Source organism: Eleutherodactylus coqui, chromosome 3 (genome assembly GCF_035609145.1).
Source record: "Eleutherodactylus coqui strain aEleCoq1 chromosome 3, aEleCoq1.hap1, whole genome shotgun sequence".
Lineage (NCBI taxonomy): Eukaryota > Metazoa > Chordata > Amphibia > Anura > Eleutherodactylidae > Eleutherodactylus > Eleutherodactylus coqui.
This window is the reverse complement of record NC_089839.1, coordinates 251,249,185-251,275,815: the sequence shown is the minus strand read 5'-3', so window position 1 is coordinate 251,275,815 and position 26,631 is coordinate 251,249,185. Positions and strand designations below refer to the sequence as shown.

Below are 26,631 nucleotides of genomic sequence, written 5' to 3'. Positions count from 1 at the left end.
CCCTGAAAATAAGACATAGCACATATTTGGGAGCAAAAATTAATATAAGACACGTCTTATTTTCGGGGAAACAGGGTACTAGCATCTGAAAAACATAAATCAGAGCTGTAACTTTTAATTGAAGAAATCAGAGTTAGATCTACACACATAGGTGGGCTGAACAGATAAAGGGGGCAAGATATGATAGTTCACCCAAATCTCAATTACACCTAAAGATGCATGCATGAGAAATGCTTGTAAGGTAGATGGCACACTAACTGGGCTATTTATCCGGCACTCTGGTGTTTGACTGTTAGCTCCTCATATCGCCTCCAGTCCACCATCAGGGCTGGTGGTGTGATTTTTCATTGCTGGTTATTTCAGTCTATGCTTAGTATATTAGCATACTCTTTATCTATGATAGGTTGGCTGCACACGGCTGGATTTGAATTGCAGAATCCAGAGCGGCCGTCTACCTCTGGGTTACACAACAAATAGCATCCATAAAATTCTATGAAAAAACACTTTCATGCACACAAGCGGAAATGAACTGCGAATTTCCGCTTGCAGAGGAAAAATCGCAGCGTGTTCTATTTCTGCGTAGCCTTCACACAGATGGCTTCCATTGTGGTCAATGGAAGCCATCCGACCCACAGCCCTTCCACAATTAACATTGCGGAAAGGTCGCGGGACCCGTATTATCACCTAGCGACGGTGCTTGAAAATCTGTACTGTCCATGTCCGACTGCGAGTTATCTGGACTATCCGCAGTACAGTATTGTGAGATATTCACTGCACTCTGAATCACACAGCTACTTTTCAATTCTTGCCCTGCACCAACATTCACTCTTTCTCTTCTCATTGTATACGATAGGCTGCTAACATCCAACCACATCTGCATACATTCATACATTTTTTTTCTTTCCTTAATTTTACTTTTCGCAAACACGCCACCACATTCACTGGTTCAGCATCCTTCAAACACTTTTCCCATGATTCACTTAAACCACACATTGTGACCACTCAGCAGTCAAAGTATTATAAGGGGCCTGCTCTCAAACTGGGATTTCAACAGATTCATTCAAAACCTCCTTTTTATTAAAAATAAACATGTTTTATGCAATATCACACAATTTTTATGGATTGTTAAACAAGAGTTTTTAAAATTCCAGGTTATCGGAATGTCGCTAAATATCAACCACTGAACCTTCTGCATATCCTGTTCACAGCACCATTTATATTTTGCCAACTTGAAAACAAGTTCGGATGCGGCTTTAAAAAAGGACAAGTGGGTTGATAGAACACAATTTATTAATGCAAATGAATAAATTATAAAAATAAAACAAATTTACATAAAAATAGTTGATATTGCATATACGTTTTGTAAACAATTCCTAAACAATGGTTACATTAATACGCACACCACCAAGAGCCTTAAGTGTACTTCATCTATTTTTTGCATCAACCGGAAGAAGCAGCAGTGAAAAGTGTGAGAACAGGGGGCCTCTTGGGAACCACACAGAGGGCATTCCCAATCACAGGTCCAAAATGCTTCTAACTCTCCGAAACCCTCTCCTGTCTTATATTTAGTATGATCTATTGCTTGAATATTTGTATTGCAAATATCTATGCATAGAGTTGTGTGTTTGAAGTGACCATTCCTCAAAAAGAACCAGATCAGACAAACAAAACTGATTCTTAAAACAATGACCGCAATAAGCTTCAAATATACATAAAGCCCCAGTTAGGTCTTAAGAGATCTCTCTCTCTCCACCCGCTCCCCCCCCCCCCCCCCCCCGCGCATGGTGCTCAGTCGAGTAATCAGTTACTCGACAAGACCGATGCTCAATCGAGCATCAGCCTTAAACGAGTATGCTCGTTCATCTCTAGTAGCATCTAAAGCCAACTTAGCTGCTCACTTCACTGTGGTTTGACGGAAGCTGTTTATGCACTACTAATTTACCTTAAGCAAAGTTTTTATTGAAGAATAAAAATATTGCAAATTTTACCTGCAGACTTACAGTAAACCACAGATTACAAACATTGATATGGCATCACATCATGAAATTCTCACTTTTGCTCCCTCTATTTTATCACTCTAATAGCAAAGTTACAGTATGTTATTACATGCAGGTATATATTATGTTAATAAAGAATGAACATACAATTGTAATGCAAGTTGTTGCGTAAAGACTGAAACAATAATACCATAGTGTTATGGGAATAAAACATATTCCAGAAGATTTCACTGATCTGCTCCCAATTGGTTATAATGAGAAGCTGCATGCATGAATATATGTATTTGAACTTACTGGTGCTATCCGTCAGTCCCCAATACCCTTCTGATTGATTTATTTAAAGAAAATACAATACAGATATAGTTAAACATGATGCACTAATTACATGCAAGCCCCCAACATCATAACAACTCATGATTGGCCTAGTATGTAATGAGGCTAATGATTAACATATGTTTACGCCACAGTTGTATGCCGCTATGTGAACATGTAATTTCTGTATACCCAAGTGGCATAGACTTTATTCATATTCCAATCTGGACCGAAAGAATGCAGTAAGAGATAAGAAGTTTGTCCCCTTGTGAGCTAGCGCTGGAAAAATGCGTAGGGGGTTTAGCTTCAACATTGTACTTGTACATACCAGGTTATAATAGAGTTCATTATTCCATTTAACTGCTAGCTATTTCTTATGAAGGTGGATATATATAATATATATATATTTATATTTGCCTAGGCTGATTTAACCCCTTAGTGACCGGGCTTTGCTTTTTTCCATTTTTGTTTTTTCCTACTCCCTTTTAAAAAATCGTAATTCCTTTATTTATCCATCGACGTCGCTGTATGAGGGCTTGTTTTTTGCGGGACGAGTTGTATTTTTCAATGGCACTATTTATTGTACCATATAATGTACTGAAAAACTTTTTAAAAATTCTTAGCGGAGAGAAATGGAAAAAAAAAACGACATTCCACCATCTTTCGGTGCGTCCTGTTTCTACGACGCACAAACTGCAACAAAAACGACCTGATTTTTATTCTATGGGTCAGTACGATTACTACGATACCAAACTTATATAGTATTGTTTTTGCTGTAGTACTTGTATTTTTTTTTTTAAGATATTAAATTTTTTTCAATTATTTTCTGTGGTCAGTTTGTGCGTGCGATAACTTTATTTTTCCGTCGACGTAGTTGAGCAAGGGCTCATTTTTTGCGGGATGTCCTGTAGTTTCCGATAGTATCAATTTGGAATACATATGACTTTTTGATCGCTTTTTATTGCGTTTTTTCTGGGAGACGGTAACTAAAAAAATGCATTTCTGGCGTTCTTTTTTTTTTTTTTTGGATGATGTTCACAGTGCAGAAAAAATAATGCACTACTTTGATAGATCGAACTTTTACGGACACAGCGATATCAAATACATATTTTTATTTTATGATTTAGATTTTTTAATAATAGATATGGCAAAAGGGGGGTGATTTAAACTTTTCAAACTTTTTTTTTTTTTTACAATTTAAAAAACTTTATTGATTTTTTTTTTTTTACTTTGAAGTCCCCCTGGGGGACTTTAACATGCGATGCTTCGATCGCTCCTGCAGTATGACATAATGCTATAGCATTACAGGCAGTCTATGAAGCCACCCTGTGTGGATGGCTTGATAGGCAGTCTGCTAAGGTAGCCCTGGGGCCATTCATTAGGCCCCCGGCTGCCATGACACCTGCACGGATCCCCCGATCTCACCGCGGGGGGCCGTGCGGGACCCCCAAACAGCGTTCGGGGGATTTAAATGCCGCTGTCAGAATTGACAGCGGCATTTAAAGGGTTAATAGCCGCGATCGGCCGAACGGCTGAGCGCGGCTATTGCCCGCGGTTGTCAGCTGTAATAAACAGCTGATGCCCGTGCTGTATGGAGGGAGATAGCGCCGCTACCTCCCTCCAAACACGTCCTGCAGCTGCAGGACGTAAAAACAGTATGGCCCAGTCGTTAAGGGGTCAAGAAACACATTTATATTATTACTACAACAGTAGAGTAAAACAAATCTAATTGAAATTGCAGCTACTGTATATGCAGGGGTTGAGCTAGGATGCCCATACAGTGATTATGTACAGGACCACTCTGCTGTCTAAGGGCTCTTTTATATGAGCCGAGATTCGGCACCTTTTAACAAATTAGCACGTTGTTCAGCTCTCATTACCGACATTTACACCAGCAGAGAATTACGGGCATGTCGATAAATGATAAATGATCGTTACGATTATTTGTCCACTCTCGGCAGTATATCTACATCTTTAGATGCGGACATGTGCTGTTGACCAGGTATAACGTTTATGTTGCATGAAAGATACAATCATGCCGACAAAATGATAAACAAGGTAAGATGGAACTTTTACATCAGAGCCCATGAGTTTTTAGCAAAAATGTTGAGTATGTCAGTGATCTTGTATTCAGTATAAAGACAACCAAAATATGGAGTAAAGTATATCACACAGTAATGTGTTCAATCTACTAAAATCACTAGAAATAAACCTTAAGGCCGCCTGCAGACGAGCGGGTCGGATCCGGCAGCGAGAATTCTCGCCGCGGGACCCGACCCAAGAGCCTGCAGGGACGAGCGCGTACTCACCCGCGCCTGGTGGCCCCGGCTCTTTCATGTGCCGGCTGCCGCGCAGCCAGCGCATGCGCAGACCGAAGCCGGCGGCCGGGTGAGTGCGAGCCCCGCACAAAAAGAGGACATGCCGCGGTTTGTTTGCCGCGGCCGTCTGCACTCCTATGCAAACTTTCAGTGGCGGAAATCCCGCGGGAAATACCGCCGCAGGATTTCCGCCCGTGTGCAGGCGGCCTAACTCTTTGTGATGTGATTCATAACTGCAGCCCTTTATGTATTATGCACAATGTACATTAAAGCCTCCTATTGATAGCTCAATTATATTCTTTATATTTGTCTGTGACTTCTTGGACTTAGACAGCTGTTTGCCGAGTAGAGAAGCATTCTGACTTCCCAGTCACTGGTCAGTGGTTAGTTACTACAGAAAGTAATGGAGAAAAGAAGACCGACATCTTTGATGCAGTTATGGTTTGTACTGGTCAGCATTCACAACCGGTAGCGGCCATGAACACCCTTCCAGGTAGCTATAAAATAGTTGCTTTTACTTTAGCATTTTTGTACCTAACTTAGAAAATCCTTGGCCAGGTATAGTATGCCACAGCATATAGAAATAGAATCAGCGGTAGACCCAAAGGTCAGACCCCCACAATCATACTGTGGATAGGAGATAACTTTATATGCTGCTACAACTCCTTTAATTAGTTCATAAGTAAGTAGTATGGACATTTTAGTTCAGAGACTTTGGATCTGGTCTGAGGATCTGCATATATTAAGGAGCCTGATCTGGGTCTTTACTAAAAAAACTAATTAAAAGTGGATGATTCTGTTTAATTATCCAAATGGCATACAATATTTAAATTGCTATAGAAAGTATATGACTTTTCTACACTATGTTTCGTTCAATGATTTTATTTACGATAAACAATAAGCACAAGTACATCTTATTGTATGTACTGATTCTTATGAACCTCTTATATTAATTTCTTTACACGGTGTGACTTCATTTTATGCAGTTTAAGATAAATGGAATTTCATTAAATATTTTAAATATGTATAAAATGTACATTAAAGGGGTTGTCCAGCCATACGGGGTAAAACATTTTTATAATGCTGCTGCTTCCCTTTCAGTAAGGATAGTAGCACCCAGCATACAGGGGCTCAAACCGGCAGACAGATCAGCTGGAATATCAGTTTATTACCTTAGAATCTGATCTTCACTGCAGCTTTCAAAGATGGCGCCTCTGTGCTGCCTTCCCACAATGCTCTGCGCTCTCCCTCTTCTGTGTGTGCGCTCCCGATGGCAGTAAGAGGCATGAAAAAGCAGGATTTCATGGCCTCCCTCAGCTCACGTCCTAGCCCCGCCCACAACACGCCTACCTCTATTGAACTGCTCTACAGTCTCTCCCCGCCCAGGCCCCACCTGCTGCTGCATACTATACTCAGAGGGGGTGTGGCCAGGGGAGACTGCGTTATACACTCATGCTTCAGGATAAAATCCTGGCATGAGTGTAAACAGCAGTACTGTGTATAGTGAATGGAGAGGGGCTGGGGAGAACCGAGAGAGGACTCTCCTGCAGCCCCCCCCCCCCCCCACTGCAAGGCTACCTACTGCCCCCCCCCCACCCTGCTAAAGTAAAACAAAACATTTCCCCACACACACATGCCCTCATAGTGCCCCTCCCACAGCGACCCCCCTCACAATGACCCCCCCCCACAGTGCACTCTCCCACAGTGCCCCCCTAATGATCCCCCACAGTCCCCCCCTACAGTGCCACAAACAGTGCCCTCTACAGTACCCCCTACACATGCCCCCCCACAGTGCCCCCCAGTGTCACCCCTACAGTGCCCTCCAAAGTACCCCCCCTACACATGCCACCTCCCCAGAGTCCCCCCCCAGTGCACTCCAAAGTAGCCCCCCTCCACATGCCCCCCCCCCACAGTCCCCCCATCCACAGCGTCCCTATACAGTGCCCCCCCCGTGACCTCCCCCACAGAGTCCCCCTTTACAGTGCCCACACACAAGTACACTAACAGCACCCCCTGCCCCTCCCCCCTACAAGTACAGTGATACCTATATATAGATAACACAGGATCCACCATTCACAACAGACACAGCTCACCTCCTCCCCTCCCTGCACAGTCAGGATTATACATTGTGTGAAAAATTACTGTGACAGCCCCACGCTACCTCCCCCCAGCGCGGCAAATTACTGTCACAGCCCCCTCCAACCCCACGTGACAAATTACTGTGACAGACCACCCCCCCACAGCTACAAATCTATGTGACGGGACACCCCACCGCTACAAGTCTATGTGACCACACACTCCACCGCGACAAGTCTATGTGACCACACACCCCACCGCTACAAGTCTATGTGACCGCACACCCCACCGCTACAAGTCTATGTGACTGCACACTCCACCGCTACAAGTCTATGTGACCGCTCACTCCACCGCTACAAGTCTATGTGACCGCACACCCCGCCGCTACAAGTCTATGTGACCGCACACCCCACCGCTACAAGTCTATGTTACCACACACTCCACTGCGACAAGTCTATGTGACCACACACCCCACCGCTACAAGTCTATGTGACCGCACACCCCACCGCTACAAGTCTATGTGACTGCACACTCCACCGCTACAAGTCTATGTGACCGCTCACTCCACCGCTACAAGTCTATGTGACCGCACACCCCGCCGCTACAAGTCTATGTGACTGCACACCCCACCGCTACAAGTCTATGTGACTGCACACTCCACCGCTACAAGTCTATGTAACCGCACACCCCACCGCTACAAGTCTATGTGACTGCACACCCCCCCGCAACAAGTCTATGTGACCGCACACCCCACCGCGACAAGTCTATGTGACCGCACACTCCACCGCGACAAGTCTATGTGACCGCACACTCCACCGCGACAAGACTATGTGACCGCACACACCCCCGCGACAAGTCTATGTGACCGCACACCCCCCGCGACAAGTCTATGTGACAGCACACACCCCCGCGACAAGTCTATGTGACCGCACACCCCATCGCGACAAGTCTATGTGACAGCACACCCCACCGCTACAAGCCTGTGACCGCACACTCCACCGCGACAAGTCTATGTGACTGCACACTCCACCGCGACAAGTCTATGTGACTGCACACTCCACCGCGACAAGTCTATGTGACTGCACACCCCCCTGCGACAAGTCTATGTGACCGCAGACTCCACCACGACAAGTCTATGTGACCGCAGCCCCCCCCCCCCCGCGACAAGTCTATGTGACAGCACACCCCCCGCGACAAGTCTATGTGACCGCACACCCCCCCGCGACAAGTCTATGTGACCGCACACCCCACCACGACAAGTCTATGTGACCGCACACTCCACCGTGACAAGTCTATGTGACCGCACACTCCACCGCGACAAGTCTATGTGACCGCACCCCCCCCCCCCCGCGACAAGTCTATGTGACCGCACACCCCCACGACAAGTCTATGTGACCGCACACCCCCCACGACAAGTCTATGTGACCGCACACCCCCCCACGACAAGTCTATGTGACCGCACACCCCACCGCGACAAGTCTATGTGACAGCACACCCCACCGCGACAAGTCTATGTGACCGCACACTCCACCGCGACAAGTCTATGTGACCGCACCGCCCCCCGACTTGTGACAGCCGGGTCTCCTGACACCCCTATCACACACACAAACACACACACATCACTGCCCCCCCCACACACCACTTGCACGCATCCATCCATCCATCCCCCCCCCCCCCCACGAGAGCCCGCCCCTCCACTCATTCTTACCTTGGAGATGAAGAGCCAGCAGCCACGCCTCCCCTGCAGGCAGAACTGAGCTTCCCAGCGGCTGAAGTTCTTCTGCACATGCGCAGAGCTGTGCTGGAGAAGCGCGTCCCCGTCATCCCGACAAGAAGAGGACAAGAGACTTGTCGGAACCATGGCAACCGAGGAGCAACACAGGGGGGGGCACCCCAAAAGGTAAGTGAATAACTTCTGTTTGCCTCATACACAATGCACAATGTATATTACAAAGTGCATTGTATTGGGCAAACAGAAGTAATGAGACCTAATTAGAGATGAGCGAACGTACTCGTCCGAGCTTCATATTCGTGCGAATATTAGGGTGTTCGGGATGCTCGTTACTCGTAACGAGTACCACACGGTGTTCCGGTTACTTTCAGTTTCCTCTCTGAGACGTTAGCGCGCTTTTCTGGCCAATTGAAAGACAGGGAAGGCATTACAACTTCCCCCTGTGACGTTCAAGCCCTATACCACCCCCCTGCTGTGAGTGGCTGGGGCGATCAGATGTCACCCGAGTATAAAAGTCGGCCCCTCCCGCGGCTCGCCTCAGATGTCTTGTGAGTTAGCTGAGGGAAAGTGCTGTTGGTGCCGGAGCTGCTATAGGGAGAGTGTTAGGAGTTAGTGTAGGCTTCAAGAACCCCAACGGTCCTTCTCAGGGCCACATCTATCCGTGTGCAGTACTGTGGAGGGTGCTGTTAGCAGTGTTGCACAAATTTTTTTATTTTTCAAAATCGGCAGTCTGCAGAGCATTGCGCCTTGCAGTAATAGTCCAGGGATAGAAGTGGTGGTTAGGCAGGGAGAGTGTTAGTGAGTGTAGGCTTCAAGAACCCCAACGGTCCTTCTTAGGGCCACATCTATCCGTGTGCAGTACTGTGCAGGCTGCTGTTAGCAGTGTTGCATATTTTTTTCTTTTCAAAATCGGCTGTCTGCAGAGCATTGCGCCTTGCAGTAATACTACAGGGAGAGAATTGTGTAGGCAGGGCCAGAAGACATATATTATTGATTGAATATAGTCAGTGGGCCCTCCGTTTCCAAAAAAGGGAAAAATTGTATTTGTCCTGCAGTCTTGCGCCAATTTATTTCCTGCCTGGGAAAAGTAACCGCTGTGCTGCACTTCATATAACTGCATTTCTGTGCAACACATATCTTATCTGATTGAATATAGTCAGTGGGCCCTCCGTTTCCCAAAAAGGGAAACATTCTATTTGTCCTGCAGGCTTGCGCCAATTTATTTGCTGCTTGGGAAAAGTAACCGCTGTGCTGCACTTCATATAACTGCATTTCTGTGCAACACATATCTTATCTGATTGAATATAGTCAGTGGGCCCTCCGTTTCCCAAAAAGGGAAACATTCAATTTGTCCTGCAGGCTTGCGCCAATTTATTTGCTGCCTGGGAAAAGTAACTGCTGTGCTGTACTTCATATAACTGCATTTCTGTGCAACACATATCTTATCTGATTGAATATAGTCAGTGGGCCTTTTCTTTTTAAAAAAAGGGAAACATTCTATGTGCCCTGCCTCTGTCAGTCCTCAGCGTTCTGTGTACGTGTGTGGTGGGTGGAGATAGTAAACAAATCATACGCAGCCAGCTACGTTTAACAGCAGGCTTGCGCCAATTTACTTCCTGCCTGGGAAATCAAATCACTGGTAATACACCATGCTGAAGGGTAGGGGTAGGGTTATAGGACGTGGACGCGGGCGAGGATGCGGAGGCCCAAGTCAGGGTGTGGGCACAGGCCGAGCCAGTGCGGTGGCCAGGGGTAGAGGCAGGGCCAGACCGAATAATCCACCAACTGTTTCCCAAAGCGCCCCCTCGCGCCATGCCACCCTGCACAGGTCAAGGTGCTCTACGGTGTGGCAGTTTTTCACAGAGACGCCTGACGACCGACGAACAGTGGTGTGCAACCTTTGTCGCGCCAAGATCAGCTGGGGAGGCACCACCAACAGCATGCGCAGGCATATGATGGCCAAGCACCCCACAAGGTGGGACGATGCCCGTTCACCGCCTCCGGTTTGCACCACTGCCTCTCCCCTTGTGCCCCAACCTGCCACTGAGATCCAACCCCCCTCTGAGGACACAGGCACTACCGTCTCCTGGCCTGCACCCACACCCTCACCTCCGCTGTCCTCGGCCCCATCTAGCAATGTCTCTCAGCGTAGCGTCCAGACGTCGCTAGTGCCACAGTTTGAGCGCAAGCGCAAGTACGACGCCACGCACCCGCACGCTCAAGCGTTAATCATGCACATTGCAAAATTGATCAGCCTAGAGATGCTGCCGTATAGGCTTGTGGAAACGGAGGCTTTCAAAAGCATGATGGCGGCGGCTGCCCCGCGCTACTCGGTTCCCAGTCGCCACTACTTTTCCCGATGTGCCGTCCCAGGCCTGCACGACCACGTCTCCCGCAACATTGTACGCGCCCTCACCAACGCGGTTACTGCCAAGGCCCATTTAACAACAGACACGTGGACAAGCACAGGCGGGCAGGGCCACTATATCTCCCTGACGGCACATTGGGTGAATTTAGTGGAGGCTGGGACAGAGTCAGAGCCTGGGACCGCTCACGTCCTACCCACCCCCCGAATTGCGTGCCCCAGCTCGGTGGTGGTATCTGCGGGGGTGTATGCTTCCTCCACTAAACCACCCTCCTCCTCCTCCTACGCAACCTCTGTCTCGCAATCAAGATGTGTCAGCAGCAGCACGTCGCCAGCAGTCGGTGTCACGCGGCGTGGCAGCACAGCGGTGGGCAAGCGTCATCAGGCCGTGGTGAAACTGCTCAGCTTAGGAGAGAAGAGGCACACAGCCCACGAACTGCTGCAGGGTCTGACAGAGCAGACCGACCGCTGGCTTGCGCCGCTGAGCCTCCAACCGGGCATGGTCGTGTGTGACAACGGCCATAAGCTGGTGGCGGCTCTGCAGCTCGGCAGCCTCACGCACATGCCATGCCTGGCCCATGTGTTTAATTTGGTGGTTCAGCGCTTTCTGAAAAGCTACCCCCACTTGTCATACCTGCTCGGAAAGGTGCGCCGGATCTGCGCACATTTCCGCAAATCACACACGCACGCTGTCACCCTGCGGACCCTGCAACATCGGTTTAATCTGCCAGTGCACCGACTGCTGTGCGACGTGCCCACACAGTGGAACTCTACGCTCCACATGTTGGCCAGACTCTATGAGCAGCGTAGAGCTATAGTGAAATACCAACTCCAACTTGCGCGGCGCAGTGGGAGTCAGCCTCCTCAATTATTTACAGAAGAGTGGGCCTGGTTGGCAGCCATCTGCCAGGTCCTTGGAAAATTTGAGGAGTCTACCCTGGTTGTGAGCGGCGATGCTGCAATCATTAGCGTCACCATTCCTCTGCTATGCATCTTAAGAAGTTCCCTGCAAAGCATAAAGGCAGACGTTTTGCGCTCGGAAACAGAGCCGGGGGAAGACAGTATGTCGCTGGATAGTCAGAGCACCCTCCTGTCTATATCTCAGCGCGTTCAGGAGGAGGAGGAGGAGCATGAGGAGGATGAGGAGGAGGGGGAAGAGACAGCTTGGCCCACTGCTGACGGTACCCATGCTGCTTGCCTGTCATCCTTTCAGCGTGTATGGCCTGAGGAGGAGGAAGAGGAGGAGGAGGAGGAGGAGGATCCTGAAAGTGATCTTCCTAGTGAAGACAGCCATGTGTTGCATACAGGTACCCTGGCACACATGGCTGACTTCATGTTAGGATGCCTTTCTCGTGACCCTCGCGTTACACGCATTCTGGCCACTACGGATTACTGGGTGTACACACTGCCCGATCCACGGTATAAGGAGAGCCTTTGCACTCTCATTCCCGAAGAGGAAAGGGGTTCGAGAATGATGCTATACCACAGGGCGCTGGTGGACAAACTGATGGTAAACTTCCCATCCGACAGCGCTAGTGGCAGAAGGCGCAGTTCCGAGGGCCAGGTAGCAGGGGAGGCGGAGAGATCAGGCAGCATGTACAGCGCAGGCAGGGGAACATTCTCCAAGGCCTTTGCCAGCTTTATGGCTCCCCAGCAAGACTGTGTCACCGCTCCCCAGTCAAGGCTGAGTCGGCGGGAGCACTGTAAAAGGATGGTGAGGGAGTACGTAGCCGATCGCACGACCGTCCTCCGTGACGCCTCTGCCACCTACAACTACTGGGTGTCGAAGCTGGACACGTGCCCTGAACTCGCGCTGTATGCCCTGGAGGTGCTTGCTTGTCCTGCGGCTAGCGTCTTGTCAGAGAGTGTGTTTAGTGTGGCTGGGGGAATCATCACGGATAAGCGTACCCACCTGTCAACCGACAGTGCCGACAGGCTTACACTCATCAAGATGAACAAAGCCTGGATTTCCCCAGAATTCTCTTCTCCACCAGCGGACAGCAGCGATACCTAAGCAATACGTAGGCTGCACCCGCGGATGGAAGCATCGTTCTCTCTCACCATCCAAAACGGGGACATTTCTGCTTCATCAATCTGTGTCTAATATTCCTCCTCCTCCTCCTCCTGCTCCTCCTCCTGAAACCTCACGTAATCACGCCGAACGGGCAATTTTTCTTAGGGCCACAAGGCTCACTCATATAATTTTTCTAAACAATTTTTATACGTTTCAATGCTCTTAAAAGCGTTGAAACTTTAACTTGAACCAATTTTTCGTTAAACTGGGCTGCCTCCAGGCCTAGTTACCACTTAAGCCACATTAACCAAAGCGATTAATGGGTTTCACCTGCCCTCTTAGTTGGCCATGGCCAATTTTTTGGATGTACATTAGTACTGTTGATACAGCAATTTTTGTGGGCCCTCGCCTACAGTGTAATGAAATGAATTTTTAGCCCACCTGCATTACAGCTGACGTTACATCCGCTGTGTTGGGCAATGCAATGGGATATATTTATGTACCGCCGGTGGCTTCCTGGCACCCACCCGTGCTGTGGGTCCACAGAGAATTATAAATGCATCTGTTTCCACATCTAAAGAACCCCAGTCAGACTGGGGCATGCAGTGTGGGCCGAAGCCCACCTGCATTAAGCACGACATTACTACCTCAGCTGTGTTGGGCAATGCAATGGGATATTTTTATGTACCGCCGGTGGGTTCCAGGGAGCCACCCATGCTGTCGGTCCACAGGGACTTCACAATAGGGAGTTGTACCTGCCTGTGTCTATGAATTAAAAACCGCGGTCTGACTGGGGCATGCAGACACCTTGACAGAATGAATACTGTGTGGCACATAGGTTCCCCATTGCTATGCCCACGTGTGCAGCTCCTGATGGCGGTGGCACAGGATTATATTTCTCATTGCTTCTGTACAGCATTGTGGGCTATCGCCCCGCCCCTTTTAAAGAGGGTCGCTGCCTAGCCGTGCCAACCCTCTGCAGTGTGTGCCTGCTTTTCCTCTGGCAGACGCACTTATAAATAGACATGAGTGTGGCGTGGCATGAGGGCAGCTGAAGGCTGGGCAGGGACAGTTTGGTGTGCGCTGTGGACACTGGGTCGTGGGGGGGGCGGGGGGGTTGGTCAGCATGTAACCCAGGAGAAGTGGCAGCGGAGTGTCATGCAGGCAGTGATTGTGCTTTGTTGGAGGTAGTGTGGTGCTTAGCTAAGGTATGCCTTGCTAATGAGGGCTTTTCAGAAGTAAAAGTTGTTGGGGGGGGGGGGCACTCTTGCCGCTATTGTGGCTTAATAGTGTGACCTGTGAACTTGAGATGCAGCCCAACATGTAGCCCCTCGCCTGCCCTATCCGTTTCTGTGTCGTTCCCATCACTTCCTTGAATTGCCCAGATTTTCACACATGAAAACCTTAGCGAGCATCGGCGAAATACAAAAATGCTCGGGTCGCCCATTGACTTCAATGGGGTTCGTTACTCGAAACGAACCCTCGAGCATCGCGAAAATTTCGTCCCGAGTAACGAGCACCCGAGCATTTTGGTGCTCGCTCATCTCTAGACCTAATGTTTATGGCCGGACAACTCCTTTAATATCTATTTAATTATTTATTTAAATATTCAACTTGCAATTAATTTTGATGGCCAATTGTCTGATTCATTGTCTCCATGTTTTATGGAATATTAGGCTTTATTATGGACAATGTTGAATTCAAGCATTCGCTCTAATTCTGAAGTATATACATTTTCCTTTTTGTATTCCCCTTTTATCCTTTTTCTGTGTCAATTTTTTACCTTATCTTACGTATCATCTGTTATGTACATATAAGCACCCCTTAAAGTCATTTCTGAAAAAGGGGCTGCGTCACCAAAACATGTTAAATATTGACTGTTTTTAAAAAAAACTTTAATAAAAGAAGAACCAGGTAAAACTACCTACTTAAATAGCATTTCATGAGAGCTGTGCCTCAATTTCCACAAATTTTCAGGATTCCTTTCTTTCCTACTCTACCAAGACAACTTAACCCCAAAAGTCCTGCCTACAAGTGGGGTGCTCATCCCAATAGGGATGGGCCCCATGGTAGAACCTAGGCGCCTGGCTTGCCTTAGATAGAGAGAGGTAGAAGACAGGATACTGTTCACATAACAGACAAGGGACCTACACCATGAATAAGATTGTTCACGCCTGATGTCTGGTCACCTACACAGAGAACACGTCGCTGTTCACATCGACAGACAGAAACCCTAGTCAGAAAACTCATGCATACTAATATTATATAATAGCTAGTTCAAGTGTCCTAACATTGTCAGGAAAGTGTCAGACACTGAACTGACCAAAAGAGACCAGTGTCAGGCATCCCCCACCTGACAGCACACATGACATTCGATGTCTGGAGACCATACCTGTCAAATGGAAAGGAAGAAGGGACCTGCATACGATGCACATGGGGAATACAGGTGTTCAGACCATTCTTAGGGAAGGTGGGAAAAACACTTAAGACTAACATGCATAACCCCAATAAAGTAGGACGAATAAATGACTAGCACCGTCTAGTGGGAGTGGCTGGTATTTATATATGCAGCAGACTGGTGGTAATAGGCTAGCTGGAGAACTCCACACCATAAGCTATCCAGATTAACCACACCGTCAGCAATGTGCTTCTGGAAACCCAACAGAGCCACAGGTCCCTGGAGCACAAACGTTACAGAGGTATTTTTTAGAATACTTCCAGTATATTCTGCATGACGGAGCATCCATAATTTTTTACTGATGGATTCATAAAGAATCGGGGAGAAAAAAACCCTATTTAGGCCTCCACTGACATGCAGAGGTACAGTAGTCCTGCATAGAGTGCTATGGCAACCTTATTTCAGTATTGTACAACTTCAAGTTGTACAGAGTCATAATACTGTATGCCTATGTGCATGAGCCCTTACTCATATAATGTATACACAAATGTATAAAGGGGGATCTTGATTTTGACATAAGTGATAATGAAAGGAGAGCATCCAAGCTGAACTTTTCTATCACAGCCCGTGAGCCTATAGCCAAGCTTCTGCTGCTGCAGCTATACATTCTGACAATCCCAGCTCAAAGGTTGTCATTTGCCTAAAGTTTTTATACTTCATTCAATTTATCTCAACAGTAAATTCTTTTCGTTAATATTTCAATATTATGAAATTATTTTTTAATGGAAAGTTTATTCTAAAATCCAGTTTTGAGTTTGTAGATACATCTTGTCTAGAAATGAGAAATGCTCACTAGTCTTTGTCTCTGCATGTTCTGTTTGATATGAATATAATTTCCAATTTACCTATTTGCTTTATTTCTTTTAAGGTATTGAAAAGTTTAAAGGTCAAATAATCCATTGTCAAGAATACAAAAGGCCCATTGGTTTTGATGGAAAACGAGTATTGATAATTGGAATGGGTAACACTGGAGTGGATATCTCTACTGAATTGTGTACAAGAGCATCACAGGTACGTTTCGCTCCACTATAAGAAACTAATGATGACAGCAAAGCTGCATGGCAAAGAACCGGCTTAATAAACCAGTCCGGCTTACTGAAGGGAGATGCTATTGGCTTATGATAAGGTTAGAGTCTCAAACTAGTGATAGACATGAGATTTGAATTGCCCAAGAGATGAATGTCAGTAGGATTCTCTCAAAGGCGTTGCCGCTGTTAGGGAGCAGGACCATAAATGATCCAAAAACGTAACAGGACTATAAATGATCTCATATTTGCACTCCCCATGCTTTGCATTTGTCCGAATGTTTTTTTCATTGCTGCTCCATGTGTCTCACCCTATGTTTTCTAATGACGTGACTCATGTAATGTTACCTACATCATGGGGTTCATATTAATATACACTACTACTGCCTTTAGAGGACTCGCTTTACTTTTTGAAATATTATAGTACTAACGTGAGATTTTCAAAAACTAATATTTGAAAATTTTGAAAGACCTTCCAATCTGCATATCTTCTGATCATCTGCTGTAGACATTGTCTGAGCCAGTATGTATGATGGAAGAGACCCAATAAGCTCAGCACATTAATAGGGACAACACACCACAACAGAATATGGTCCCTGCTGTATTAACGATACTCTGACCATCTCCCTGATCCCTCCTATTCCCCTTTTGCCTGCATAAACAGACATGTACTGATCACCTCCCCAGTACCATTTTCATCATTCCCTCCTTACATCAGGAAACAGTGGCTAGTCACCTTAGTAAAGCAGAAGGCATTTGCCTCTTATAGATCGGCTCAGCTATTCTGTGTTATCCAACTTTTAATCCTTATTGTGCTCTTCATATTGCATTATCAATCATGCAGTAGTTCCTATTTTAGTTAAGATGCCTATAATCAATTGTTTGCAGGTATATCTTAGCTCTAGACAAGGGGTTTGGGTTATTCACCGCTGTGCAAAAAGAGGACTTCCTTATGATTTGGACTTCATATGTCGTTACAATCACTGGATCATCACAATAATGCCACCAGCAGTGTCTCGATGGATAATAAAGAAAATCATGAATGCTCAATTTGACCATAAATTGTACAACATACAACCAGAGGGGTAAATTAAAAGGACATGATTGTTATGTTCTATGACATGATTGAATATATGTGATAGATTATATTCAGTACAGACTTGAGAGCGTGAATACTGTTTATGCACTGAGCTCAATAATATAACTGTATACAGTAAGCGGCTGAGCTCACTCTAATTGTATTACAAGAAGGACATTTACTTTCAGATTCATTCTTTGTCTTTTTCTACTCTTATTACTATTATATGACTTTTCTCACACAGTGTAATTTCCAGCGTATTTGAAGCAGAATTCATGCTGATTCCACATCAAATCTACATCCTAAAAGTCTTTCTTTAATGGTAATGTACGCCATAGTCTATACAAGGTGACTTGAAATTGGCAAGTGAAAAAAGTGACATGGTCGCATCTTGATGCAGATTCTGCATTAAGAAGTCTTTAAGAGGATTTTCCCCATTGAAAGGGGCTAAATTGTTGCGTGGAACCACACCATAAACTCAAATGCAAATCTGTTGCAGAAATTCATGGTTTACCCTTCATTTCTGCTGTGGATTTGAAGTCCAAATCCACACCGAACAATCTGACACTGGAGTTTCACTGTGAGACTATCCTATATGTCTAGGTAGAAAGACCCACTCAATGTATGGTTTTGCCAATAAGGAAGTAAGAATACAAGGCTGTATATTGCACATTTTAAGCTTGCATGTAGATGAAATAACAAAAACCAAAATTTGTTGATATGAAGGCCACTCTCCCACATACCCTCTGCAAAACACCACAATTTAGATCACGGTGGTTCGCCGCTATTTTACCGCTGTCTTTGGACGCAGGTTGCTGCTTCTGACAGCGGGTTTTAATGCACCCCATCATTCTGCTGGGTGATAAAGATGCGTTAATCGTGGTAAATAGAGCAAACGGCACTCAAAAAGCGCGACATTAGAAAATGCCGTGATCAGACGTAGGTCTTTGAGGCTCCTTTGGAATCAATGGGAGCCTTGTACCACGAGTAATCGTAGTAGAAAATGGATGTGTGAGAATGGCCTTAGGCAACTGTTGTAAACATGCAGTAATTTACTTTACTGAATATCTGACTGTTGTACTGCACAAATGTAATAAACACTCAAGTACAATTGCTAAAATGCTGTAAATTGAGTTACTGCGATAAGCCAGTCATGTCAACTATAGCTGCATCCTATGTTCATTATTTGAAATTACTATTGATAATATTTGTAATCACAGATCTGTATGGAAAGAACCTTTGGTGAATGAGGAACTTCCAAGCCGTATTTTGTCTGGATCGATTATGATCAAGCCACACGTGAGCCGGTTCACTGAGAACTCAGTCCATTTTGCAGATGGTTCTGTTGTGGACAATCTTGATATCGTTTTGCTGGCCACAGGCTATGATTATAGTTTTCCTTTTCTGGATGAATCTATTGTTAAAAAGGATGAAAACAAAGGATCTCTTTGCAAAAAGATAATCCCTCTGGGAATCGAAAAGCCAACAATAGCATTCATTGCACTTGTCCTTCCACTTGGGCCATTAATGGTGGTCGCTGAGCTTCAATCTCGATGGGCCACTAGACTTTTCAAGGGTAAGGAATTGTCAAACCATATTCCAGGAAATGCCATAATAAAGAAAGGAATATTAATTCTTTAAAAATTATTTTATTTTTAGGATTACACAAACTTCCAGACACTGAAGGAATTAGAAAAGAAATGCTAAAGGATGAACAGCTGAGAAAAAAATGGTATGTTGAAAAACAGCATTTTTATTACTTATTTCATCAAATGGCTCATTGTAAATATAGATCTGGTAATCATCATGGTTTGTCTGGGTTTACCACGCTCTAGAACTCCAAATCAAATCAGAGACTTTTGTAGTGAGGGCAGATTTCACTGCAAGAGATAAATGTGTTCACTTGTTTAAAGTGAGCCTTCCTCTGGATCAACAAGAGGGGGAGGATAATAGGCTGAATTGGATGGACACAAGTCTTTTTTTTAAGCCTAAAATACTATGTTACTATCTCATTTTATATTTTTTATCAGTAGTTCATGTGAATACATTAACCCCTTAGTGACATACGTATGACTACTTACGCCCTGACTGCACATACTGTTATGGTATACTACCCTTGATACGCCAGCCCGGGTGCCCTAGATCTCACCCACAACCCCTGTCCCTGCCTGCTTGCCTCCACTCCTGGCTAACCCCAGGTGGACAACTGGGCGGAGGTCCCTGTTCTCACTAGGGACCGAAAAGGGATGCTGGCGTACCTGGATGGAAAGGGTAGAATACCGACAGGAAAGGCCAATGTAAATAACCAACACGAACACTACTAAGCAGAACTAAGGCAGATGGGAAAACCTGGTGGACAATAGCAAAATGCAGACAAGATGACAGAGGCAGGAGACCAACAGAGCAGACTAGCTAACACACTGAGGGAAACCAATAACTGGCAGTGATTGCAAGTCTCTGCCCGACCGTTAAACAAAAACCTCTGGCCAGGGGTGGAGAGAGGGAGACAGCAAACTCCCAACAGAACATAATAAAAAGGGAGCTCATGCACGGCAGCTGCACTCACAGGTGCGCGCTCGCATGGTGCCGCACGCCACCAGCACCACGCCACCCATGCCGACCAGTCACCCGCGCCCCTGGCAGCCGGACAACAAGCCGGGGGATACGCCCCCACCGCGGGACCCTGCACACCGCCGCCCCGGGAGGACCAGCAACCGCTGCATGGTAACACATATGTTGTCCAGTTAGCACTTATATAGCTGTCCAGCATATGCTGCGTATGAAGCAAGCTCAGGGGCTGAACACGCTCCATACACAATGGGTATCAGCTGTCTTATAGATTACACTTGCTTGCAACATGCAGAGATCAGAGAACTCTGATTGTGGCCATTAACCCTTTAATTCCCTTTGTCAGCTCTGACAGCAGCAATTAAATGTCCTAATCGATAGGGATTGAAATGTCCCGAATAACCCTCTCCCCAATAAGACTTTCTGAAGGCCTCCGGAGATGTTATGTATTTCTGCCTATTAAGATGTGCCTGTAGCCCATCTTTAATAGGCAGCCTGTTAAAACAAGGTATAATTAATATAAATTACAAAAGTTGAATAAAGATTTTTTTAACTATTAGATTAAAAAAAATATAAAAATTATAAAAAGAAAATTCTCAGCCATCGTTTGAAAGACTAGAAAAAAGTTTGAATCTAAAAACTGTTATGGCTATTTTATCACAGAGGCAGAATTGTCTAATAATCAACCAGAAAGCCCTTCACAGTTTAGACAAAAGTAATATAAAATCAATAAACTTTATTAGATATATTTAAAACCATATAACACAAATAGGGCACTACACAAACAAACCTCTATATATCAAGAGGTATACAGGTCTCTATCAAAAGAGACTCTCACCACTTCTTTTTAGTACCAGGGGTCCCTAGTGTGTGTACAGGTACTAGTAGAGTGGTGAAGAGAAAAAACGCAGGAACTAGTAGATAAAGAATTCCTTTCTTGTTTAACTTTCCCCGTCCTTATATCTTTCTTTTGAACATATTCATATAGTGTGGAAGTATTTTATTTGGATGAATTGGATGTCATCATCACTCCAGTATTTCTTCTAGTACGTGTTCTAGAGAGATATAGTATGGGAATACATTTATCTTCCCTTTGTTTTGGGATTATAGAGTTACACAGGTGATAGCATGATATGGACCATTGGTATGCAATATTGATATTGAACAATACCCAATTGTCTCAGTACTGCCACCTTATGTTCTCATAAAAAAGAGAAAGGTACAGATGGTAGCCCTCTTTTAGAGAAATTCGTCTTGGGGCGACCACTTTGTGTTTTCTGATAGTGATTCCACTTTATAAGATTCAGTATCAGCTAATAGTACTATGTATACTCTCAGTCTCAGTCTCGGGTGACCACTTTGTGTTTTCTGATAGTGATTCCACTTTATAAGACTCAGTATCAGCTAATAGTACTATGTATAATCTCAGTCTCAGTCTCGACGCGTTTCCCCGTTCATAGAACGGATCATCAGGAGAACTTGTCAATTAGTACCATCTGTGTATAGTTATAACTGATCCGGCGTTTTTTAAAACAGTAGCACATATATTATGTCTCACTCCTATATCCTTTTAATTTGAAAGGGCAGAAAGACTAGCAGGTATTTTCCATGTAATGTTTGACTATAAGGTAACTGAGCACCTAGTGCATGAGTGATATCTTAGTTTGTCAGAATATCCTCAGTGAGCTTAAAGAACATTTTATAGTGCACTTTAAAGAAGATATATACTTTCGTGCACGTAATAATCTTTTAGCTTTCTTTGTTATAGCTCACAGGTATGCTCTATTACCCAACAATAGAGTATTCATATGCTATGATGATGTTAAGCATATGTATCTCTTTTATTTTTTGCACCTAGCTGGCACAGGTGCAAAGGCCTAGCAATGAATGCAATAGATGCAACTGATAGTAGGAGTATGTCCCGTATCCCAATGGCATCTCCTTATTGCATCAGTAGCATTCAGTTAACTGTGGGACTGCAAGGTAGATGCAGAGCTCACAGTATGCTAGAAAAACAAACCGAATGCAGAGCTAACATAGATGAATTGGCATTCTAAATAGAGATGGCTCCTCCCCATGTGCGTGTGTTGGATATTGAAGCCCGGCTCCGCTTGAGAGTGCGGTGTGTCACATGACGCGTCTAGTGCGCGTCGCCTAGCATAGATACAGTCAGGACATTGTTGTCACATGACTAGGCGACACGGGCTGACGTGCTGACGTCATCGCGTCACCCAGATGGTGACTGAAAGCAATTCTTTTTTTTTTTTAAGTTATTTCATTTTTTTAAAAGCAATAGAATACAGAACTATATTCCCAATGTTAAAGGGATATATCACTCATCCATAGGTAAATGTATGATTGCTGTGGGATACACTGCTAGGACCTTCACAATCATGAGAACACTGGTGTAATGTCCTCTTTGTCCTCATTCCATCCTTTGCAATGAAGAGGAGCTTAAATGGAGCAGTGCCCACCAGGCATGCTGTCTCTCCATTCTATTTTATGGGACTGCTGAAAGAGAAGCCAAGTACAGTGCTTAGGGATCTCTGGCAGTCTATAGCGTTTAATGGAGCAGCACTGCAAAAGGATTGGCTGCTGCTCCATACAGGATCCTATACACTGCTGTGAATTCAGTGGGGAGGAACGGGGGGTACAGGACTATCTTCTCATGACTGGTAAGGCTCCCAGAGGTGGGACCCCAAGCAAACAGACATTTACTACCTACCAATTATGGGAATACCCCTTTTAACCCTTTCCAATGCAATTTCTATCCTGGTTTTCCTAGGGGGCTTACTCTTTTTCTGTCATTATACAACGGCGCTATCTGCTGGCTAAAGCCAGTACTGCATGAGGTGACACATTGGATAGGCTCCGACAGCAGAGAGGCTGGCAACATACAGTAAGAGAACCCGGATGGTCGTCTTCCAACATCGGAGCTGTACAGCTTTATATCATGTCTTCAGACGTCAGACAGTGGATTGGAAAGGGTTAACTTCATATGTATTAGTAAAATCTTAGTAAATGGATTTTCAAAATTTTTGAAATATGAACATATAAATGCAAGCTGAATACGTTTTTAAAGGTTTTAGAATTATATTGATATGATGGCTATTCATTAATATCTATTAATACACTATTACTTTTCTTTACACAATAAGGTTTGCAACAGCCGAAAATAATTTCCGTCGCACAAATTACATTGCATACATGGATGATCTCTCTGCAGATATAGGAGTGGAGCTAAACATATGGAAGCTGTTTCTAACAGACCCGATTTTGGCATGGAAGGTTATTTTTGGGCCCTGCAATCCCTATCAATTCCGTCTGACTGGTCCAGGAAAATGGGATGGAGCCCGAGAAGCAATTTTAACCCAATGGGATCGAATTGAAAAGCCTCTAAGAACAAAGGTGCCAAAGCAAAATCCTAAATCTCATTTGGAATCACTTATACCTTGGATACTTTGCTTTGGGATTCTGCTTTTAGCCATTATCCTAAGAGGTTAATATGTTACAAAATACAGTTTGAGAGTTTGTCATCATTAAAATATAAAATAAGTAAAAAAAATCTAACTTGTCTTAATACACATTTATACATTTTAGGCTTTCTGCACACTTGTAACAGTCCTATTCTGACTGGTTTCCATTGAAATTTGAGAAGTGGAATAGCATATAATTCACAATAAAAATGTATAACTATTTATGCTTCCTCAGCATCCCAGTATATATGAAATGCTTTATATCTAGAGATGAGCGAACGTACTCGTCCGAGCTTGATACTCGTTCGAGTATTAGCGTGTTCGAGATGCTCGTTACTCGAGACGAGTACCATGCGATATTCGAGTTACTTTCACTTTCATCTCTGAGACGTTAGCGCGCTTTTCTGGCCAATAGAAAGACAGGGAAGGCATTACAACTTCCCCCTGCGACGTTCAAACCCTATACCACCCCCCTGCAGTGAGTGGCTGGCAAGATCAGGTGTCACCCGAGTATAAAAATCGGCCCCTCCCGCGGCTCGCCACAGATGCGTTCTGACAGAGATCAGGGAAAGTGCTGTCTTGCTGGAGTTGCTATAGGGAGAGTGTTAGGAGTATTTTAGGCTTCAAGAACCACAACGGTCCTTCTTAGGGCCACATCTAACCGTGTGCAGTAGTGTGGAGGCTGCTTTTTGCAGTGTTGCACTTTTTTTTTTTTGTATATCGGCCGTGCAGAGCATTGCGCCCTGCAGTAATTATACATAGTCCAGGGCCAGTAGTGGTGGTGAGGCAGGGACAGAAGACATATTTATTGAATATAGGCAGTGGGCCTTTCCAAAAACATTTGGGAAAAAAAATCTATTTGGGCTGCCTGTGACCGTCCTCAGTGTACTGGGTCTGTGCTGGGGGTAGTTGTCCTAATTCATACGCAGCCAGCTAATTGTTACAGCAGGCTTGCGCAAAATTATTTCCTGGCTCTGTGTTGGCTGTTACATCACCGCTGTATTCCAGTCCACAGTGCAACAGTCTGTAGTTATTTTACATACTCCAGGGCCAGTAGTGGTGACGCAGAGAGAGAAGACATATACAGTGTATATAGGCAGTGGGCCTTTCCAAAAACATTTGGGAAAAAAAATCTATTTGGGCTGCCTGTCACTGTCCTCAGTGTACTGGGTCTGTGCTGGGGGTAGTTGTCCTAATTCATACGCAGCCAGCTAAGTGTTACAGCAGGCTTGCGCAAAATTATTTCCTGGCTCTGCTGTGCGTTCCATAAGCGAAGTCAGCCTCCAACCACAGGCCAATAAGTGGCACATTTAATTACAGCGTTCTGTTTCTGCACTACTGGTAATACAGCATGCTGAGGGGTAGGGGTAGGCCTAGAGGACGTGGACGCGGGCGAGGACGCGGAGGCCCAAGTCAGGGTGTGGGCACAGGCTGAGCCAGTGCGGTGGCCAGTGCGGTGGCCAGGGGTAGAGGCAGGGCCAGACCGAATAATCCACCAACTGTTTCCCAAAGCGCCCCCTCGCGCCGTGCCACCCTGCAGAGGTCAAGGTGCTCTACGGTGTGGCAGTTTTTCACAGAGATGCCTGACGACCGACGAACAGTGGTGTGCAACCTTTGTCGCGCCAAGATCAGCTGGGGAGCCACCACCACCAGCATGCGCAGGCATATGATGGCCAAGCACCCCACAAGGTGGGACGAAGGCTGTTCACCGCCTCCGGTTTGCACCACTGCCTCTCCCCCTGTGCCCCAACCTGCCACTTAGATCCAACCCCCCTCTGAGGACACAGGCACTACCGTCTCCTGGCCTGCACCCACACCCTCACCTCCGCTGTCCTCGGCCCCATCCAGCAATGTCTCTCAGCGCAGCGTCCAGACGTCGCTAGCGCCACTGTTTGAGCGCAAGCGTAAGTACGCCGCCACGCACCCGCACGCTCAAGCGTTAAACGTGCACATTGCCAAATTGATCAGCCTGGAGATGCTGCCGTATAGGCTTGTGGAAATGGAGGCTTTCGAAAGCATGATGGCGGCGGCGGCCCCGCGCTACTCGGTTCCCAGTTACCACTACTTTTCCCGATGTGCCGTCCCAGCCCTGCACGACCACGTCTCCCGCAACATTGTACGCGCCCTCAGCAACGCGGTTACTGCCAAGGTCCACTTAACAACAGACACGTGGACAAGCACAGGCGGGCAGGGCCACTATATCTCCCTGACTGCACATTGGGTGAATTTAGTGGAGGCTGGGACCGAGTCAGAGCCTGGGACCGCTCACGTCCTACCCACCCCCAGAATTGCGGGCCCCAGCTCGGTGCTGGTATCTGCGGCGGTGTATGCTTCCTTCACTAAACCACCCTCCTCCTCCAACGCAACCTCTGTCTCGCAATCAAGATGTGTCAGCAGCAGCAGCAGCACGTCGATAGCAGTCGCTGTCGCGCGGTATGGCAGCACAGCGGTGGGCAAGCGTCAGCAGGCCGTGCTGAAACTACTCAGCTTAGGAGAGAAGAGGCACACGGCCCACGAACTGCTGCAGGGTCTGACAGAGCAGACCGACCGCTGGCTTTCGCCGCTGAGCCTCCAACTGGGCATGGTCGTGTGTGACAACGGCCGTAACCTGGTGGCGGCTCTGCAGCTCGGCAGCCTCACGCACGTGCCATGCCTGGCCCATGTCTTTAATTTGGTGGTTCAGCGCTTTCTGAAAAGCTACCCACACTTGTCATACCTGCTTGGAAAGGTGCGCCGGGTTAGCGCACATTTCCGCAACTCCAAGACGGACGCTGCCACCCTGCGGACCCTGCAACATTGGTTTAATCTGCCAGTGCACCGGACTGCTGTGCGACGTGCCCACACGGTGGAACTCTATGCTCCACATGTTGGCCAGGCTCTATGAGCAGCGTAGAGCTATAGCGGAATACCAACTCCAACATGGGCGGCGTAGTGGGAGTCAGCCTCCTCAATTCTTTATAGAAGAGTGGGCCTGGTTGGCAGACATCTGCCAGGTCCTTGGAAACTTTGAGGAGTCTACCCAGATGGTGAGCGGGGATGCTGCAATCATTAGCATCACCATTCCTCTGCTATGCCTCTTGAGAAGTTCCCTGCAAAGCATAAAGGCAGACGCTTTGCACTCGGAAACGGAGGCAGGGGAAGACAGTATGTCGCTGGATAGTCAGAGCACCCTCATGTCTATATCTCAGCGCGTTGAGGAGGAGGAGGAGGGG

General features: G+C 46.2%; 1 protein-coding gene across 2 annotated transcripts in view; it reads left to right on the top strand.

Moving 5' to 3' along the window:
• Positions 1-23,679, top strand: part of LOC136621641 (flavin-containing monooxygenase 3-like) — a 50,452-nt gene extending 26,773 nt beyond the window's left edge. For both annotated transcript variants that reach the window (XM_066597281.1, XM_066597280.1), the window contains 6 exons: positions 4,958-5,120; positions 16,141-16,283; positions 17,186-17,382; positions 18,596-18,951; positions 19,035-19,107; positions 23,102-23,679. In XM_066597281.1, coding sequence (XP_066453378.1) covers positions 4,958-5,120; positions 16,141-16,283; positions 17,186-17,382; positions 18,596-18,951; positions 19,035-19,107; positions 23,102-23,447 — 1,278 coding nt within the window. In that variant the 3' untranslated portion in view covers positions 23,448-23,679. The remainder of the gene's footprint in view (positions 1-4,957; positions 5,121-16,140; positions 16,284-17,185; positions 17,383-18,595; positions 18,952-19,034; positions 19,108-23,101) is intronic.
• Positions 23,680-26,631: the final 2,952 nt, after the last annotated feature.